General features: G+C 45.4%; 1 protein-coding gene across 2 annotated transcripts in view; it reads left to right on the plus strand.

Moving 5' to 3' along the window:
* Positions 1-26: 26 nt before the first annotated feature.
* COL5A1 (collagen type V alpha 1 chain) overlaps positions 27-21227 on the plus strand; it is a 230191-nt gene continuing 208990 nt past the window's right edge. Inside the window, exon 1 of one of the 2 annotated variants that reach the window (XM_014603741.3) lies at positions 27-658. In XM_014603741.3, coding sequence (XP_014459227.1) covers positions 559-658 — 100 coding nt within the window. In that variant the 5' untranslated portion in view covers positions 27-558. The remainder of the gene's footprint in view (positions 659-21227) is intronic. The other variant, XM_014603740.3, reaches the window with a different exon arrangement.

Genomic DNA, 21227 nt, shown 5'->3' on the forward strand with positions numbered 1-21227 from the left:
AGTCACCCCATGCCACACATTCAATTCCTTTTTCCCTGCCTGCAAAACTTTTCCCACCCCCTTTCTCTCCAGTGGAAGGGGGCTGAGCTCTGCAGCCTGCTCTAAACTCTGATTTGCTGCATTGGCTCTCGACTGACAATCTCTGGCATCTGCTTTAAAAGAAGAAGGGAAAAAAAAAAGTTTTCACTCCTCGAGCAGGCAGGGGAAGGGGGACATCACTTCAGGACAGCCCCAGAAGGATCAGACCAGGAGCTGCAGCAGGAGCTGGGGAGGAAAGAAGGACCTGGGACATCCAGCAAAGAAGCCAAGCTCCTAGCAAACTCAAGCAGCAGCAGCAGAGAAAGTTGAGCCTCCACCCAAGTTATTCCCAATCAGACCCAAACAGCAATCTCATGGCTTTATAAAAAAAAAATCATAATAATAATTGCTTCTTTTTGGGGGGTGGGGGGGGAAGAATTCCTGAACCTTTGCCTTTGATCTGCTTTTTACACCAGACCTAAGGTTGGCTGAGCATTTGCACAGTACCCCCAAGTCGAGCCCCTTTTTTTATTGTGGACCATGGATACACACACAAGGTGGAAAAGAAGAAGTTGGATAAGGACCTGCCCACAAAGTCTAGCAATATTTCTCCTCTATGCAATTTCTCAAAGCAATGCAGGTAAGTCACTTTTTTTTTTTTTTTAATGTGCCTTCTTTGTGTACTTAATACATGCCTGCCTGCAGGCTACACAATCTCTCTCTGTCTCTCTCTCCCTCTTTTCCTTTAGCCTTGTTTAAACACGATTGCATGAGTAATGGTGTTGTCATCTGTGCGGGGAGCAACCCTATGGGCGAGCTGGCTGGCGAGTTGGGAGAGGGGTTTGTGCCCAGGGGAAATCAAGGCTGCTTTCTATTGTGTTTTGCAGAACATTTGGCTTTCCTTAGCCAATGCATTCCAAAAAAAGTTTAGCTGCCTAAGTCCTCTGAAAGCCATTTGTCAGGGGGCCCATAAAAGGGAGAAAACTTAAAACACAATACTTTTTTTCCACCCCCCCCTCCCACCTCCCTCCTTAAAGAAGAGCAGTTGCCAGGGTCTTTAAAAAAAAAAAAATCAAGATGTATTTCCCCTGCCTGAAACATCTCTTCTTTGCATAGTTCCTGGTGCAAGAGCGCAAAGGTTGTTTTTTTTTCCAAGAAGGAATCTGTTCCCTTCTCTCCCAGATCAAAGCAGGGGATCCTGGTGCACAAAAGCTTTGCAAACTTTTCTTTTATAAACTTAGAAAGCGGACGCCCCCTATTGTGCCCTGTCTGTACTTTGTTAACCCAAGTTTGTCCCCCCCCCACCAGCTTTCATTCACTTTTGCTGAGTTTGGAGAAGTTGCAATGCAAAGAATTTCCATATGTCACTTTTTTTTTTTTTTTTAAGTTCTGGAGAAACAGGATTTGAGCCCTTGATTTTTGTCAATGAAGCACTTAGGGTTTAATAATGACCTTGAAAGAAAAGGGCGGTGTTAACAGGCGCAGTCACAATTATGAATTGATGAGCATTTAAAGAATTTGGGAGTTCTTTGGGCTTAACTCTGTAGGGGGCTTAATGACAGCGGCCGTCTGAAAACGTGGAAGAAAAGCAATTTTTATTTCTGATCTCCTTTTAAAAGGACTTTGGCCTTGCCGTCTCTGACAATTCATCCCAATCTGGAGGTCTGAAGACTTTAGATAGGACCAGGCGGGAGTTTTTCGTGACTGGCACAATGTAGAAGGCTGATAGTTAACAGCCAAGTGAAATCCCAGTGACTTTTCTACACGTAAAATATCTTGTCATTGGTTTTAATTCTGCAATTGCTGTACATCCTTCTGTCTGCTTTGCCAATAGTGGTTTCTGGGATGGTTGTGTGTTACCAAGACCATGTCTGGTGGGATTTAGAGCATAAGGGAATGAATATTGATTATCGTTATTTCAAGTTTCTTCCAATTGCAATACTTTTTTTTTTTTTTAAGGGAGGGAGGAGTTTTCTCAGCAGCAGTCTACCAGAAATGAAAAACATCCTTTATTTATCATGTGGTGTATAAAAAAATACCTATGGAGCATCACTGGTGCAAAACCTGCCATGTCAGTGCTCCCAGATGTTGTATACATAGCATACAGATGTTTGTATAGCATGACAGATATCTGTTACCCGGAGCAGTCCGGTGTGGCTGGAAGGAGATGAGGTATGCTGTTAGTTCATTTTGATATTATGAGATTGGAAGGAATATATATATTTTTGGGGATAGTCTCTTGGAAAGGGTCAGCTCACCTCGCTGGCCACTCTGCCGTAGACGGATGGCTATACCATCACCAATTTCAGTCCTTTCAATGAGAGGAAGGCAAAACTTTTGCAATACTCTGGCAGTGCAGCCAGGGTGATATGCGTTTCAGTCGTGCCGTAGCCTCTTGGACTCCTTGTCTGGTAGAGTATGTTCTTTGGATTGTCTTTAGGGTGAGGTTTGGCTCCTGATGAAGTCACTTGGAGGCTGCCCATTGCCTGCACTGCGTTGCGGATCAGACTCCTGATGCCGTTTCAGGTTGGAGGTTTGTCCGTAAAATGAATTGCAACGTGGGAGGCTCCCCTGGCAGCGCAGAGACATCTCGCTGCTCAGAGCAGCACCTCTCCGTGAAGTGAGAAACCTTGAAGTTTCCTAAGGAGTTTCCTGGTAGGATATTGGATTAGGCGGAGGAGGGAGGAGCCAGTTGAGAGCAATCCGTGGCAGTGCCTAACGTTCTTGTACGCTGATTAATTTTTTCCTCCTGCAAAGCTGTCTTTCCGCCTCTGTTTCATCCCACTTTCTTTCAATGGCTAAACCAAAACCGAAACAGTAAATAGCATGGAATGAAGTGACCGGTCTGTCCCTTGCACCCCCTAAGAACCAAAAGTACATCTTTTGTCTTTATGGAATTGAACAGAGAAACAGTTATTTGCAAATAGTCCTCTATTCAGCAGACTTTCCAAAGGGACGGGCGCGAAGGCGATCCTCAGCGGTCTCCTTCCAAGCTATGGCTACTGCCCCTCTTCGCAAATGATGTCATGTTAAAGAGCTCAGCCAATGATGGAGTCTCCAATCCTCATCAAAATGCATCAGGTTTCTGGGTGAATATTTTTGGAAGCAGCCATTTCCTTTAGTGGTAAAGACAAGGGTAATGAGAATACACAAGCCCCGCTTTTAAAAGAAAGAAAAACGCTGGAGACGATGAAGTATCTTGTTACCGTCTGTTGCTTCTCTCCTTGGCCGATTCCCAGAAGTCTAGACTGACCTAAAAAATATTATTTGTAGTCTTTGGCCTGTTTAGGGCTGTCTTTGTTTAATTTTTTGCCAATTGAAATGAGTGAGGTGCTTCTGCAAGAAGAAATATGACCCTGTTAGTTGGGAATGGAGGATGGGTCTGCTTTTTGCGTTGCACTGTCCCCGTTGCGAGCTTACCGAAAAAGGAGACCATTTATATTGACTTGGAGCAGCACTTCATTGATAATTTCCTTTTTAAGAAGCTACAATTTATTTTGAGGTTGGCATGGGTGCATCTGATTTGCATTTTTTCAAGGAAATAATATATACACTAAGGACACAGAGTTGAATCTTCTCATTCCCTATTTTTCCAGGTCTGTGACAACTGCATGAGACAACTGTGTCACGATTGTCTGGTGCAAGCTCATCATTAGGTTGGCGTGGTGCCTTCTGGTTATATGAGTAAGCCGCAGCCTAGTGATAGTACGCCTCCTGCCGACATCTGCCAATTAAAACAATTCTCCATGTGCCTTGATAATGTGGTTTACATTTTCTTCGTTTTCATACCCACATGCTCTGTGCCAGGCGAGATGAAAGGGTAAGAGTAGGTGGAGATGAAAGGTTAAGAGTAGAGATGAAAGGGTAGGAGTAGGTGTGTTTCCAAAAGAAAGTCACGGCGCACAACTTGGGTTCCTGCAACATAATGAAGATTATCCATGTTGAGGAAATATAATGAAGGGTAAAATTATCCATGTTGAGGAAGTGTAATGAAGGTTAAGATTATCCATGTTGAGGAAATGTAATGAAGGTTACCCATGGTGAGGAAATACGAGGGTTTTTTAGACCTATACAGAAGGGCATTTTGTGGGAGAATCAGGTAACACGCCAGATTTTTTGGAAGGTCCATCTAAAATCCCTTTCTACCCTGGTCTTCATCTTATTCAGACTTCCCTTGTTAATTGGGGATTGCCTACAGATTGAAATCTCATTGTGTGTGTTTTGGTTGGTTTCTTCTCTCTCCGCATAGCATGCATACCAGCAACTATATTGTAGGTGCTATCCAATATAGCACATTATAGTTATAAAGCACTTTTTTTTCACTTTGTGTATCTCAAAATATGCTTCAAGAAGAGATTCTTAGAAGATCTGGGGAAACCTGGAGTCCTTTAAAATAATAAAATAGGAGTGAACATTGTTCATGTGATTCTTTACCCTGGGAAGGATAGTATGCTCACTGGTATTTTGGTGTCTCATACCCACTGATGTCATGTCATCAGCAGGAATTAGGGTCTTAAATACCTGTAAAGATGTGGAGCCAATTGATTTCTTTGGATGTTGAATAAGAAGCTTTAGGCTAGCTCACAAAATACCATTATCTCTAGTTTGTCTCTTTTGAGGAGTGTCTGCTCCAAACTTCCCCACACCACATGGCCATTGATTCAAAAGATGCATATGAAGTGCCTATATATATATATATATATATATATATATATATACACACACACACACTCACACACACACATACATTATGGTGGGGCGGGCAGCAGTACAGGCACAAATAAGCAAGGGCATGCACATGCAAAAATCCAGACCTCTTGGTTTGGAGAGGATGCCTTTTATTCGGTCAGCTAAGAAGTTGCAAAGAAATATCTTTTTCTGCATTTTCTGCAAGCTTTTGGGCTCTCACACCCTTCATCAGGCTCAGTGCATTCATGTGGAATATTTAATGAATATAGAGACATTAGCATCAAGTGCCAAATATGCATGGCTCTGATGATCCCCATTCTTGACTTGAGAAATAGGTCTGTGTGAGCAGATTTTCTAGGAAACTTTGGTCTGTTTGGGCGGGGTGGGAGACAAAGAGAGAGTTGGCAATTTATTGCTTCCCTTTGTCTTCCCCCCCATCTCTACAGTGTCCCCTCGCTTTAATCTTTTTCCAAATTTGAAGTATGTTTCTTGGAACAGAAGTTCATGTTAGAAAAGGGATGATCCATATCTCATAGTGGCCTTTTCTACCTCCCACTAAAGTCAGTGGAAAGAATTTCATTGCTTTTGAAGGGAGTTTGGTTCTGGTCCATAAAGGATAAGGCATCTTTACACATCTGTGAGTATTTAATCTGCTTTTAAGATTTCAAGTAGTCTGAATTAATATTATTGTAAAAAGAATCGGATCATATTTCCAGTACAATTCCCATTTCTTCTTGGTGGATGGAACATTTGATGCCATGTGAAATAGCATAAACCTATTGAAAAGGCTGTCTTGCCATTGTGGTGATTATTCATAAATGGTTTGGCTGGATCTTTTCAGAGGTACCCAGGACATTTGAACGCATTATTTCCATTCATTAGGAGGAAAGTGTTGGGGAAACTGCATCTCAATCCCCGAAGTGGCTTCGAAAACCAAAGCTGTAGAACCTGACCTCTGCAACACAAGCCAGAGATCTCTGCCAGGAAGGGAATAATCCTTCCTTGTTACATGATTGAATTCAATAGGACCAATTTGTTATTAAACAAATGTGCATCTGTTAATATGTACACTGTACGCAGCTAGGAAATGTAGGAAGAGCAATGGTAGCCGGTGCCTTCTGGTGTTCATTAGCTGTCAGGAGACACAGCAGTATCCTGCAGAGATAGTGGGAAGAGGCCAGGAGAAGACCCTTGTCTTCCCTTTGAATTTCATAGTCCCCTGTGCTTTATTTTATCCATTTGCAAAAGGCTTTGATCACATCGTGTTTTATCCAGGCAGAGGAGAAGTGGCCAGGGTGCTGGTGTCAATAATGTTGGTGAAGTACTCTATGGTCTGTGTTGGATCGTTATATTATATCAGAATATTAGATGAGAGAAAAACAGCAACAACCTTTCTGTTTGATTTTAAGGTTTCTTATAAATTGTAACAGACCATAATGATCCCCTGTATTTTGGCGTTCACCAGCACACAACTATGTGATTTCACTGACTGCAGTGATTTGGCATCAATGAATGGTGAGCACGGTGTGTAAGCAGTGATGGTAACCTTGGTGAGCAAGGTGGTAAGCAGTGATTTGGCATCAGTGATGGTAAGCAAGGGCAGAGAGGTCTTTCTCTAGTTTGACCACAGTGGCTCAGTTGCTATAATGAATATCGAGTGCTAAAACCCTGAAGGAAAAGCAATAGTGTCATGCTCTAGATGTCCTAGAGATGTGAGATGTCCACCTGGGGAGAGGAGATCCTCGATGGGACTTGCCGGCGTGATGGCTTTGTGTTGAGCAATCCCATTTACTCATCAGGTGCCGATTACTATGAAACATCAGTATTAGCCCCTAAAATCATGCCATGCCAATACATTCCTTATCCAGAAGAGCTGGTAATCTAAAATAGCCAAAGGGACATAGGGCATAAGATAAAAATTCAAGTAATGGGAGAATGCGGGAAGGTAGCTGGGAGGAATAGCCTAGGTCTGTTAATTAAATTAGTAAAAGCTTAAAGTTGGGCATGCTTAAATCCCCCAGGTATTAATTATTATTTGTATAGTGCCTATGGTAGGTTAAGTAAAAATGGGCCTGTTTCAGAGATATGCCTTAGTTTTTACACTGCTGCAGCTCCGCTGACTTTCAGGGGATTATTTTCCTGTATTAATGAAACCAGAATCGAGGATGAGATCTTTGCTCCAAGGAGCTTAAGGCTAAACTAGGGGCATGCCGAAGGAGGATGAAGCATGTGGGGTGAACAATAGTGAAATGAGGCAGCATCTTGCTAATTCCATGATTTTGTTCTATATTGCTCTGTGTCGGTACGAAGGGAAGGACTCTTTTTTAATAAGAAATGTGCCCTCCGCACAGAGGGATCCAGGAATAGCTAGCTGACTTTTAAATTGATGCTGCAGCATCTACGTGGAGCCAGTCCCCTTGTCTGTGTGCTGTTCTGGCCCTCAGGCATGCAATGATATCCTGGTACAGGTTAGGTCTTTTTAAAACAATGATGTTATGGAGGCTTTTTAAATTAGAAGTGTTCTTGTCAAAAAAATATATTTTATTTAAAATATGCTGGTTTGGGGGTAAATGAAAATGTTGGTAATGGTTTTGATTAAAACAAAAAAACCACCTAAAAATGTAGAGTAGAAACTTATTCGTTCTTCACTGTGGTTTTAGCTCAACGGCTGGGGGTTGAGGTGTGTATAGGTCCTCACCGCTCCTTTCTTGGGATATCTCCCCAACTTCTCACCTGGGGCGCTGATACTTCTGAAGATGCAGGAATTGTCATGCCTGGCGTCTCTTGCGGGATTGGGACCCGGCTAAAAGCTTTTGGGTGTGACGGAGAGTGTCAGAGTGCAAGTGCCTTTGTGCGTGCACTTTACACGCGCGCTCTCATATCCGCAAAAAATGTGTTGTGCAGTCCACTGTACCTCTACAATCCCGCCCTTTCTTGCACACGCATGTTTTCCTTAGTAGCTAGTTTTTCAGACTTGCCCCGCTGTCATTTTGGCTTCCCGGAGGCACCTTTCATCCAGGTTAGCCAGGCTTTTCTCACCAACTTGACTTGAGTATTGAGAACTGGGACTGAGCCGTGTAAACCGAGCGGCACTGATTACACGTGCACTGCATGGGTAAGTATAAACCATTGACCCGACTCACGAGGGCCTGTGGCGGGCCTGGCGTCAAACTTGGGATGGAGTCTTTGAAGTGAAGGAGGCTTTTCTGGGACCGTTGCAGAATCCTGGATGGGATTACAGAGGGGGTTCCCCCGTGGCATCACATCCCTCTTGGGCCCCCATGGCTTTCTGGATGCGGGGAAAGCCGTCGCTCTTCGGCAGTGACTCAACCTGTGAGTCATGGCAAAAGCATCCGTCTATTCTGCGAGGATTTTTTCATTGGCTCGTGGCAATCAGCTGACAAGGAGTCCCGAAGGGAGATCCAAGGTAATAAAACGGGATCTTCTTTTGCTTCATTCAAACTTTTTGTCTCTCTTTCTACGCCTGTTGCAGCTTCTCTTGCATTCACTAATATTTCTCTGGATGCTGGGGTCAGCGTGGCTGTTGCCTTTTTAAGTAGCTCGAGTTACTACCGCTTCTTTCATTTTATTTTTTTGTTTAGCCAGGCTTTTCTCTCCAACTTGACCTTGACCTAGCTTGACCGAAGCCCCTGTGGAAAATGGGCAAGCGTGTTTGTTTGAAGGCAACGGACGGCCTTTTGTCTCGATGGCTGGGATGCGGCGATGTGGAAAGTTTTAGGCGCAGAGGGGTCCTTTAAAAGGTCTTTATTCATGATCTGCTTGGAAGAGCTTCAGAACGGGGTGGGACTAGTTAAAAAGCCCTTGCAGTCACTAGGGGTGAAGTTGGGGTCTGTAGAGAGCCTGCTGTCTGTGCATTGACGTAATTTGGCAGGACCGTGGGGATGCATCGGCCCTGTGTTTTTCTTGGGGGGGTGGTTTAGGGGTATTTTTTTGCTTGGGGATAAATTTTACCACTGCCATTGCCAGCCAGCAGTTTCCTTCCCTAGATGTGTGTAGACCTACCCCAAGGGAGAGAATCCCATTCACTGAGCGTGGCATCAGACCCCAGATGCTTTTAGACTCAATCCTGCAAGGTGCTGGGTACCTTGGGACAATGCAAAATATCCTCCACGCCCATTGACTTGCTTTTGCCCTGCAAAACTGATCCCCTAGCTGCTGTGGTCCAGAGATTATGGCTCAGTTTCACCATGTGTCAGAAGAGAGAGAAATTATTGGAATGATCATGCTTGTCTGTGCTATGCGATGTAGGTTTTAATCTAGCCTTCACCACTAGATTATCTGAATGCCTTCTAGTTGTGCAGTAAGTGATGTGTCCACCACATATCACGTGAGGTTTGTTTGCTCTTACTTTTTCTACAGGGAAGAAAATTAGATGAGCACTGAAAGGTTTTGCTTTGGGAAGGTTTGGTTTGTGGGTTTTTTTGGTTTTTTTAGTTCCCTTTTTTTTTAGCTTAATGTCCATGCTGCTCCATGTTTTGTATTTGAAAAGCCAGGTTAGAGGAGCGCGCAGAACGTGGGGACGTTTGCAAATGGCCCTTTTTCCTGGTGGAGCCGGGGGGTCATTCTGCAATCTCTGACCAGTCCTGGAGAAAACTCAGCGTCCTGCACAATTAAGTTTCTCCTACCAACGTTGCATCAGAGGAGAGGAGCTGTCCATCACGTGCCGGGCCTCTAAACTTTAGGCCTCTGTTTTGAATTGCTAGTCCATGGGCATCCTTGAGCACCTGGAAGATAAAGACCAAGTCCTTCAACTTGACCTGATGTTCAATGCGGGGCTGGCATAAAGAGTAGAGGATAGGTCTGATGGTGCTTGTGGCATGCCTTGTTGGTCAGGAGGTGATCTGCATTTCTTTACTGATGGCTGATGGCTTCATGCCTAAATTGAATTGTTGCAGTCCAGATGAGGTGATGATGGCAAAGAAAGCTGTCGGTGGGTCCTGGTCCACCAGGATGGAGTGGAGTATCCCAGCCACCCAGCAGTGCCACCAGCTTGGCATCTGGGAGCACGCCTACATCGAGCAGCGGTGGGTGTTTATGGGCCAAAGGAGAGCGCAGGATGACTGCAGGCTCGTCAGAGCTGTCCTCTGCCCAGCAGTCTTGTTTCTGTCCCGTTTGAATTCAGCTTCATCCATCTGACTATTGTCCTTTTCCCTGCCAAGTATTAACACTCTTCCTCCACTGCCCAATCCTAACTCACTGCAGAAAGAGGTTCTTGGGGCTGTGCTCTCCAACCGCAGCTTTGCCTTGCTTTGTGTCGAAGCTTTTATTCTTCCTGGAGTTAAGTTCATTCAGATATGTGCTGAGTCTGAGTTTTTTTGGTTTAAAAAAAAATGTAACAAGAGACCTTTGTACAAGGGGGGAAAGAAGACAAATCCGGGTAGAGAAAGTGAAACGAGCAGAAAGGGAAATAGAAGAATGGAAAAAAGTCATATTATTTGGAAAAAAAAATTAGGGTGGTAGCGTGGTATAATTAGCCACTTGGTTGCTGCTCATCAGTCTCGGGCCCCTGAAATAAAACCGAGCATGGAAAGTACAGCTAAAACGATGCTGTGGTTTCCCCACGGACATGCCTGGAACATCATCCGAACCAAAATAAATATACCAAAAGAGCCATCCAACGTGGATTTTTTTAGGTGAATTGTTGCAAGTTGCTGGTTTGATTTTTATTTTAGTTTATTATTATTGTTATTTTGTGAATGTTATGTTTTTAGGAGCAAGAATGGCTCCTAACGTGATTTGGGAATTGTCACGCTACTCAAAGGTGCAGTGTTATGACACAGAGAGCTGCAATGGTACTAGCTGAACGCTTACCCCGCTGGAGGTTTTCATTTGGTTAGTCGATAAGCTGGGTGAAGAAGGAATTGTTTTGGGCATCAGGCGTTGAGCTGAGACTGGAGACATCACTTACTGGCTTTGCCAGGGTGTTTCCATTTGATTTTTGGGTCAGTCGCTAGACCCGCTGTACCCCAGTTCCCTTTCTCTAATATAGGAATAATTGTATCCTATTTTCTTACCCCTCGTCTGCCTTGTCTATTGGGACAAACTCTTCCCGGCCAGAGCAGGCTTACAGGGCACATCCCCAGCTGGAGGAGATTGTCAGAGCTTCACTGATCGCAGCCCAACGATGGTGATTTCCATCAGCTGAAGATTTGTCTTTCCTTGTCCAGGCACCATGCTGAGACAGGGCCCTGCTTTTGCTGAGCTGTTACCAGTATGTTATAATGGTAACGGAATAGAGGATAATTATACCGAAAAACTTCAGCACTGAATTGACACTAAAAAAATATAAAAATGCAATCTTCTCTTCCCACTCCTCTAGGCAGGTACCTGGTTCTAGGTGAAGAGATGTCTCCTTAAAGGATGTGGGGCTTTATTGTGCAGGGTGCTACTTTGTGAACCAAACTTGCTGGTGGCTTCCCCGTTGTGTGCACACGGGGTTATTTGTGTATTGTCTGCCTCTGTTCTTTCACAGTTTCCTTTGTGTTTCTAATTTAAACAGTGGCTGAGAATATGGGACACTGTGCTGTTAAATGAAAGGCTTTATTCTTGGGGCATATTGAACCATTAAATGCGGCCATGTAATTGAAAACAGGTAGCGAATGTCCTGAATAGGACCGTAGATGCCTCGGCTTGCTGGGAAAAACAAGCCTTCGCAAGCGAGAGTACATATACGTGCTGCAAATGGACATGGGGGTACTGGAGACTGAAACACAATATCCCCAGTGGGTTTTCCTTGCTGGGACTACACGGGGCTGATATAAGCCAGGAAAAGAAAGCGAGGAAAGATGATACCAGTATGTCTTTCAGCCAGTTTCTAGTTAGTAACATCCAACTATTTTCGCCAGTATGAGAAGAACTAAGGGTGGGGAAAGCCAGCCCAGGGCATTTTCTTTGCTTCTTATCCCCTTTTTTTTGGTACAGACACTTTGAGGGGTGCAACCAGGCAGCTGCTTATAGGATAGTCTTTTTTAAGTATTTTCCAAATTTTAGGATTTTTTTTTTCATGCTGTGGTGGGGCCCTAGTGACCTACTTGCAGTGCCCTAGGTCCACACAACTGGAAGACAGTCCTGCCCTAAAGGTTACAGCCCAGGGGTAAAATCCTACCTCCCCACTGACATCAATGGACATTTTGCTGGGATTTCAACTTTTGAGTAAATAGCTAACTCGAAAACTCAGTCGCTTCCATGTGCACCAGCCGCTGTTGTCAGCGTGGGAGGAAGGGAGGGATTGTTCATCGAATTTAGTGTTAAGGGAGGGTTTCCCCATTGCTTTGAATGGGAATTACAAGGTGTTGAAGGAAGAGGGCAGATTTGACCATGGGATGATGTTACCTCCACGTGACCCTGAGCTGTGTCTGCTTGGAGAAGACCCCGCATGGACGGCTCAGTAGAGAGATGCGATGTTCTTGGGGTGAACTGGGTAAAAAAAGGGTTTCTTTGCTGGCTCAGGCATGCTCTCCACTCAGCCTCCCCGCGATGAGGTGAGAGGCGAGGGAGGAGGCTGCTGGAGCACGGACGGGAGGGATTGTTGTACGATTCCAGTCGTTGATTTTTTTTCTTTTCTTTTTTTTCTTTTAAAATTTCATTTACGTGCCAGCTGGAGTTTGTGTCTGCAGCGTGTATGTACAGGAACTCCTGTCCTTTGACTGTGTTGCTTCGTTTAGCCTTACGACTGCAAGGGTCTCAAGCAGCTGGAGGTCTGGTGATGATGTTGGGTCAACTTCTTCCTGGCCCCTTGGGATGTCCCGGGGGATGCATGGGCTCTGGGAGTAGGGATTGCACTTCCACACAGCTGTACCCCTCCAGCTCTGGATGGAGGACACTGGACTTTGCCATGCCAATGTGTAGGTCTGGGTGGGACCTGATCCCAGCTTCTCCGCAGCGCCCCTAGCACTTGGATCTTGGGCTTCCCAAAACACTTGTTTGTAGATTGGTGCACTCCTGGTCTTTCATGACTGTGGGTTAAGTTTATTCCCCCCCACTTCCATACTCCTGTGGTTCACATTCTTCCTGGTAGATGGAGAGGTCTGCATGAGCAGGAAAATACCACACTGGGTGGATGGCGTCGGCTAATTAAACATTGATTGGAGCCCACAGATGGCCCTCGCATACTCGGCCATCTTTTGTGTCCATCCCTTCGATGCAGAAGAAAAGGATAGAGTCGAAGCATGGTGGGCTTTAGCTGAGGGGTGAAGAGCTTTGGAAATGCAGGTGAGCCAGGTAGATCACCACATTTCTTCACATATCTGTGCACATCGCAGTTCACCTCTGTCCCCTGCCCGAGGCTTATTAAATAGCCAGCTGTAAATGAAGACGTTTAATTTCCTGCCCGAAAGCTTCATTTTGCATGCTCCAGACAAACCACTAGCTGCATCTGTAGCACGCTAGGCGTGAGTTGTTTAATGGGCTAGTCTGCGTGTTCGGCTGGGGAAATGACAGGGGTTCCTTTAACGGCTATTGCTGCGTTGACTTGAATGAACGATCAGGGCTGGCTGTGATACCAGCTAACAGACTCGTGGTTCGGCAGTATTTCACATCCCCTGCTTTTTAAGGGCCAGTGTTTCCAAAGCAAAGGAACCTCCTACGCTAAGATCTTCCCTTTTATGTGGCTGGAGCACTATCCCTTGCAATCTTCAGCATCCTAGTAATTGCTGCGATTCTCACAGAAGAAAGTTCAGCTGCTCCTGTCACCTTACGCAGCACAGATGGTGGAGGAGGACGGTATAAGAGTATACTGTATAGGAGGGAGACCGTATAGGAGGGAGACGGAGCATTTTCCAGTGTCACTGCCCTGTCTTCAGATGGAGCGAGGAGCGTCTTTGAAAAAGCAACTTGCAAAAAATCACATATAGGAAAGATGCTCACATACAGCCGCTCCTTGCTTAACATCACAGTTATGTGGTTGAAAAATGCAACTTTCAGCGAATCGGTGTTATGCAAATCCAGTTCTGTCACAGTAGTTACCTGCTAGCCAAACAATGTTGTAACCGAACCTTGCGCAACTTGAAACGAGGGTGTTCTCTAATCAGTCGGCGACGTAATAACGACACACCGTTATCCGGGAGCACCTGTACTGCAATGCAGGGCATAATGGAAGAACATCACAGCCCCCATCGGTCGCAATGCGGTTTCCTACTCTCGGTACGGGTGGGATAATTTCTTCTACTGGGGGTCACCATTTCCACCGTCAGAAATAATAACCCTTATAATCCACAGAAATAGAGCAGCAGATACTCTTCTAAGGAGCCCAATATGATTCATCGAAAAAGTTTTTTTTATCCCTCCATAAAAGAAAAGGCAGGTCACGAAGACTCCCGGTTGTTCTCAGCCTGAAGTGACGTGCTGAAGGGTGGACATGGCTTTATCCTTATCGTTGTCCTTTTGGCGTGTGAACTGGTCAGTTTTGTATAGGGAACCTCCTAGGGATGTTCTCTTGCCAGCCTTTGCAGGGATTGGGAGAGGCACGTTATCACGTCTCATATGTTTCTGGATAAAGTCTCCTTTAGCCTCCTTCTCTTGTAAATGTTTAAATTAAAACAATCTGTCTTGCAGCAGTTGGACCCGTTCCCTCCTGACCTCAGGAGCTGGGAATGGAAGGAGGAGCAAGCAGCCCCCGATGTTTTAAATCTGGCCTTGTTTTTTTGAACTCCACTCTGATTTCTCTTTAGGCTGCAAAACAACAGACCTTTAAGAGCCAGAGTTGCACCGACAATAGCCGTGACTCTAACACCGGGCCGTTAAAACAAGGCGGTGTTGGGAAGCAAGGCAGCCCTTCCATGGCAAAGATCTTCTTGCTACTCGGTGCTCCAAGGGCTCTTGTCCCACAAGATACTCATGTACAAAGAACTAACTGGGAAACTTGAAAGGGGGAAATATCAACAGTGGGGCCGGGATGAATCTCTTAAAACTTTGGATGTTCACCTGAGGATCAACGCTGTCCAACCCTCTTGAATATTCAGCATGGGGTGGAACAGACCTCATGAGGTTTCTGAAGCCAACAGATTTTAGAGGAGGTGGAAATATTGAGAGAGCAGCTTTTCCTGGAGTGTTTCAGTAAATCCTTGCCCACTCCCTACCAGCCTTGGGAAGTGCCAAGGTTTGCAAAAATGAAAAGCAAAGAAAAAGTTTGCCCATCTAATAGAATGGTGTAGGTTGTAGCCGTGTTGGTCTACGGACATAGGCTGGCAAGGTTCTTGGGGTAGATGTGATGTCTTTTATTAGACCAACTAAATAGTTGGAAAAGCAAGCTTTTGGGCACACTTTTTCCAACTATTTAGTTGGTCTAATAAAAGACATCATGTCCATCTAATAGAAGGGTGTAGGTTGTAGCCGTGTTGGTCTACGGACATAGGCCGGCAAGGTTCTTGGGGTAGATGTGACGTCTTTTATTAGGCCAACTAAATAGTTGGAAAAGCAAACTTTTGGGCACACTTTTTCCAACTATTTAGTTGGTCTAATAAAAGATATCGTGTCCATCTAATAGAAGCACCATAGGCTTTTGGGGTTTTTTTTTTTAATTCATTCAATTGTGTAGGGTGGTCATCACTGGAGAGAAGTCCTCTATTTTCCGTTTCTGAACAGAAGAGAGATGACTGGTTATAGCATAGGAAACCTCTGAACATGTCCTTAACCTAGGTTTGGAAAGGTCATCTGGGTTGTCTTGGTGGGTGATAACAAAATTGTTCAGCAATGCTGGTGGTTGGTGTCAGCAGGTTTTGCCATCTGAAGAACGGTTCCTTTCGGTGACTTGGGATGGCATTGTATTGATAATTTCCCAGGTTTTCACATCTCCAAATAGGCTTGTTGCTTATTTTAGTTTTGGAAAGTTCTTTGGTTTTCTGAGGCTCTTTATCTAACCCTGATAACACATCATTCATCGCTGAAAGCGGGGAGGTTACAGCATATCAAGTCATTCTGACTGGAGAGATATGGGATAACTGGTTTGGAGGGTACAGTCGCACCTGCTGGACCTCCTGTCTCCTGTCCTGATGCATTCAGGTCTTCTTCAGAGAGACGCCAACCCATGGATAGGCATGGATAATTGATGATGAGTAGTGTGACAGTGCAAAGCAAGCTGTTGCTGGAAGCAGCTGGTTGTTCTGGTTCCCAGAGCAACTTGTCTAGTTTCTGTGTAGCCTATACAGGGCTATTCTTGCCAATGAACCATGCGGCTGGTGGGACTCATTGTCTGGAGGCAGGTCATACTTTTTAGATCCTCCTTGGGTGACTTTCACCTTGCCGCCTGGAGCTTGTCTCCTGCTGCTCAGCAGCTCTTCCTAGAGCTCTTGCACACTGGCAGTGCTGGCTCACGGTGCATGGCATGGTTGAAATGGGCCGGGTGGGGGACAGTTGGGACAGATTTCACGGACCATTGAATGCACTTAGCTGGGAAAAGAAAATCTTTACAGCTCATAAAACAAAACCCCTGTCCAAATATCAGCATTGTCCCCTCGGGAGAGATTTGATAGCAGCCCAGCACGTCAAAGGTGGACATCAAACTGGAGATAAATGTCTTTTCACTCCTTCTTTACAGCAGCCAGTTTCCCGCAGCGAGGGGCTAATCCTGTGAGCTGCTAGACTCGCGGCAGTGAGATTTGAGGGCTCAGCACCTCACTGGATCGCATTTTAAGTCATTAAGTGGGATTCTACAGCAAAAAAGAAACATGATTTCCGTAAACACGAATGGGCCTTTTTATTTGAGGATCTCCGAGGGCCTTGCAGGCATTAAGCCTCACAATGCCCCCAGTGCAATAGTTGGGGATTAGGATCCTCCTGGGCTCCATCCGTATTGCATTCCCGAAGTGTGATGGCAGCCCTGAGCTAGGTGACAAGTAGCTAGCTTTCGTGCTGAATAATTTAATCAGGGTATACTTGGGCAGCTCACATGGAAACGTGTGCTTCCAGAGCTCGGCGGTCGTCGGCACCTAAGGTAGGTAGATCAAAGCTGGCTGCGATGTGTCGACAGGAGCTGCAGCATCCCTCTGTATTGCTGGATAGGTGCAGGCACAGAGGATGCATGTTGGTCTACCATGTAGATCTGCCAGGATCTATGATGGAGGTCTTGGTTTTTACAGCTCTGCATAAGGGTGACTTTCAGCCAAGAAGCATCTTGGGGCGAGTCCCTGGCCCTTGGAGGGCCACCAAAAACCCTGTTTGCATGTCTGCACTGAGGTCAGGTTTTTGCCCTTGAAGTCCTGGTCTCACTGGTGTTTCTTCTCTGATGGCGAGGAGCTGACCATACAGAACTGGCGGCAAGGCCAGGGACTTAAAGTGCTTTCCTGCCTCATTTCTGATACTGCTATAGCGGAGGTGCTCTCTACCAGCTCCAACAGCACGCGCTGTTCTGGTAAACCAGCCTCTTGAGTATGGCTGGGCTTCAGCCTGGAAAGAGTCGATGAGCTTTCTAGTCAAGGTAGCAGGGAAAAAAGCCTGAGCCGGCTGAAATCTTCCCATGAATAATGAACCAGAACCAAACTTTTGAACCTCTTTTGAGGTCTGGAAATGTTTGCAAAGTGCATTCAGCTCCTCGTGTAGAAGGTGTTATAGAAATGTGGAGCATTATTAATAATAAACAAGACATCTTCTGACACTTTGCCTTTGTGCTAGAGATAAAAAAAGATGTATTTCATTTTGTTCTCATCTGCTTCGTATAATCTGGACTTTTAAATAGAGCCGGTTGTTAAATTATAAGCACTCCCCATGATAATTTTAGGAGGAAGAAAAATCTCTCTCCTCCCTTCCTCCTACCCTCCTTATTGTAGAAAATCTGTTTTGTTTTGTTTTTTTAATAGACATTTTTATTTGGGAGCCTTGACAAATTGATTTTTCTTTCTGATGTTTTGCAAAAACAAGATAGCCTCTTTTCAGTATGCTGGTTTCTTGCAAAACTATCTTTCATGGGAAGAGTTTTTTTCCGATGGAAGTTTTTCTGTTTCTATCGCAGAACGCCAGCCAGTGATGAGTCTGGAACAAGGGGAGGCACTGTTGGTAAGGGGCATGTGCTTATCGCTTGAATCATCCCACCAACTCAGATCAAACTACCGAGGGCTTTGCTCATCAATGTGAGGAAGAGAAACCCAGCTGGAAAGCCAGATTTACCTCAATTCTTGCTCTGGTAAAACTCTGAGCTCTGGATTAAATATGGCCACTGAAAAGAGTAAGGCAAGCAGGACTGGCTGAAACATTTCCCCTTCCAGGCGTAGTTTTTCAACTGGCAAATTGCTTTTTGGGGTACAGGCAGACAAGGCTCTTTGGGTAAAGCTGATATTTTTGATTAGACCAACTCAAATTGTTGGAAAAATTCTTCCTTGCAAGCTTTCGAGTATAAATACCCCTCGCCAGGTGGAGGAAGCATCTGCAGTTGATGTGTGCTCTTCCCGGAGGGGAGGAGTAGTAAAAGGAGTACGGGCATCTTCACAAAAGCTGCTGCCTCTCCTCGAACGTTGTAGTTTTTGCATCACAAAACTCAAAACTTGCTGATTCTTTCTGTTTTCAGCCAAAAACAAAAAGGGATTTAAAGCTGAAATTCCAAGGAAAGAAAAACCCTTTTAGTGACCAGCTGTAACAATCAGTTTTCCCCCGGGATCCTCGGCTGCGCTGCACTGCGATGCACCCTGCTCTGGAGTCGAAGCGGCCAGACGTAGGTGACCTGTTGCAAAGCGAACAGCGATACAGTGCTCACTGGAAACCCCGCGGGAGATCGTGGTTTTCTTTTAGCGTGCTCACAGGCCCTACCCCCCGACCAGAAAATTCTTGCAGCTTTGCTCCTTATCACCCCGCCTTGGCCACCCCAGCCAAGGCCCTCCCTACCTTGGGGCCATCGCTCCAAATTGCAAACAGCTGCTGTGCTAAAAGGAACATGATTCACGCGGTCCCAGAAATAGCTTAGTCTGGGCTGCCTGCGCGGCACTATGTATTCGGGTGGGACGTGTTTCAGAGCTGAAGTAAAGCAGCGCCAGCTTCCCCCCGCGTTGAAATTGGCCCTGCCCTTGTCCTTGTCTTGCTAAAGGGAATGGATAGGATCCTGGCTTCCTTTCTCAGTACGACTAGAGGAATTAGGTTAGTCCATTTTAAGAAACATCCAGGCGGTGGGGGGCATCTCTTCTTTTTAAAAGGAGCTCAGTTTTACCCCGTGGATGGGTGTGTGAGCTGATGTCTTCTAGTGTTACAAAGCTGTAGGATGGCATCGGGAGTCTGCCTGTGTGTCATTGGGAGTTTGTGTGTGCGCACATGCATATTCACATGGGCGTCAACTCCTATCCCAGAGGGACTGCTACTTTAACATCACAATAGTCTCCAAGCCCCAAACAGTGATCCTTTGCAGATACGCAGCCTGCTTGACAGTGCACGTTGCGACGATTGTCAATGAGCCCCCAAACTCTCAACCTCCGCAGAGGAAGGCTGGCATCCTTTTGTCCAGCATGAGCTGCATTTTTCTCTGCTCCCTGTGCTGGGGGAACTGGTTCTGCACCAGGTTCAGCACTGGGGGGTACTGGTTGGTTGACAAGAGGCCTTGGTTCCTGCCTTGGTCCTGGAGGAAGACCACCTGGCGAGTTGTACCCGTCATCTTGAGTGTTTGTGGGAAATGAATCGTCATAGCATATTTGGAAACCTCCCCTTCGTACCAGCCTGCAGGTTAAGACTCTTAATGGAGCCAGCGGAGTCCTTTTGCTGGACTGACCTCCCTCCCGAATTCCTCGTGGCTCTTCAAAAGATTTTGGCTCCTCTTTGCAAATCCCACCTTTCGGGGCTGGGAGATGGGTTCTCGAGCTCGGGAATTGGGGTGGGCCGGGAAGGCCAGAAACAATTCGTTTGGTGAGGGGCACAGCTGGTCTGCCCATTTCCATGAGCAGCGAGTGATAGCACAGGTAGCTCACGTCTGCCTAATGATATCAGTTGACACCTGATGAAACAAGGCACGTGGAAAATTCTGCTGCAAAGCGAAGCATAGTAGGAAAGAAGAGGAGGGGAGCTCTGGAGGTACAAGAACTTCCTGTAGGACAACCTATGATCATCCTCCAGAGATGAGCCAACTGATGGATCAGTGCCTTAAAGGGAACGGACACTTTTCTTGGTTCAAGTGAAGTCTACAGGCTTGTGGTAACATCTAGCAGCCTTAAAGTAATAGCCCTTCTCTGTTGCTCTTCAAAATGACCGGTTGTTGTATTGCATTTTCCATTATGGGTGATGTAAGGGATGGATATGGAGCTGTTAAGCAGCTTGTGGACTGAGACAGCTATTCCCTGGGAAGTACAGGGAGAAGATGTCATTGCCATTAGAAGCACTAATGCAGTGAGCATGGTGGATTGCTATGCATGTAGGGTCAGTGTTGTAGGAATTTTTTGCCCTTCGACTGGGTATTTTGACATGCTTTTAGTGTGTTTTGTAGCTGTAGACTCAACCAAGTGCGATGCTTTTGTCTTGATCATTTTTGACTGTAATGAGTAGTAGGGCATGGTGATGGGGTATGTTTTGCAAGGGGAAGGGAATCCTTTCCAAGCACACAAATTGAAAATCTTATAAAGCTATTCCTGCGGATGTTATTCTTTCTAGGAAGGTGCCTCTCTCCAAAGATTACAGCAAGCATCTTCCTCTTTCAGGCAAAGGACATCTCAGACTTCTTTAAACAGAAGAGAGAACATAACAGAAGAGACCTGTTTGCATGTTATAATAATAAAAATGCATTTTCTCCTGAAGATGAAGAGCTGCCCTCTCTCTGTAGTAATACATGATTAGTATATGTTGTATAAACTCTCACTCTTAAGCTGTCATATAGATGGCAGGATAAGCAAGCGTGCCTATAGTTCACTTATTTTAGTGACAGCGAACACTGAGTGAACTTCATTTTTGCAAGAACATCTGGCAACCTTAATACAACAGCCTTGCCATGGTGTCCTTAAAAATGACGTGTTGTGCACTACAGTTCCCAGGAGGGGTGATAGATGATGTAAGGGGTGGGTGCCATGTAGTCAGTCAGCCTGTGGACCAAGACCGCTCTATACCCTATGGAGTATTAGATGTACTGCCGCTGAATCATTTGGATTCTCATGAAAAAAGGGGGTAAACTTCATACATAAACCATTCTTCCCCAAACCTACTAAAAGCTCTCACCGTTTTCCTGTTAACTCTTATTTCCGAAATTTTTTTCCTTCCTTGTACAGCTTTGTCCAGGCTCCAGTGCTCATTTATCTAATGGACTAACTTTCATAGATGTCATAGACATTCGGGCTGGAAGGGACCTTGGAAGATCATCTGGTCCAGCCCCCTGCCCCAGGGGCAGGAAGTCAGCTGGGGTCAAAGGATCTCAGCAAGATAGGCATCCAAACGTTTCTTAAAAGAGTCCAGAGTAGGTTTGGAAAGTATGTCCAGTAACTGGACTGGCATTTCACTTGGAACAGAGGGACCCATGGATATGCCGGCCTCCCTTTTCTGCTATCTGTAATATATATGTACAGTATAAGCATTTTGAAATGATTTGGTATAAATGTTTTCCAACTTCT

Source organism: Alligator mississippiensis, chromosome 12 (genome assembly GCF_030867095.1).
Source record: "Alligator mississippiensis isolate rAllMis1 chromosome 12, rAllMis1, whole genome shotgun sequence".
In the NCBI taxonomy this organism is placed as follows: Eukaryota; Metazoa; Chordata; order Crocodylia; family Alligatoridae; genus Alligator; species Alligator mississippiensis.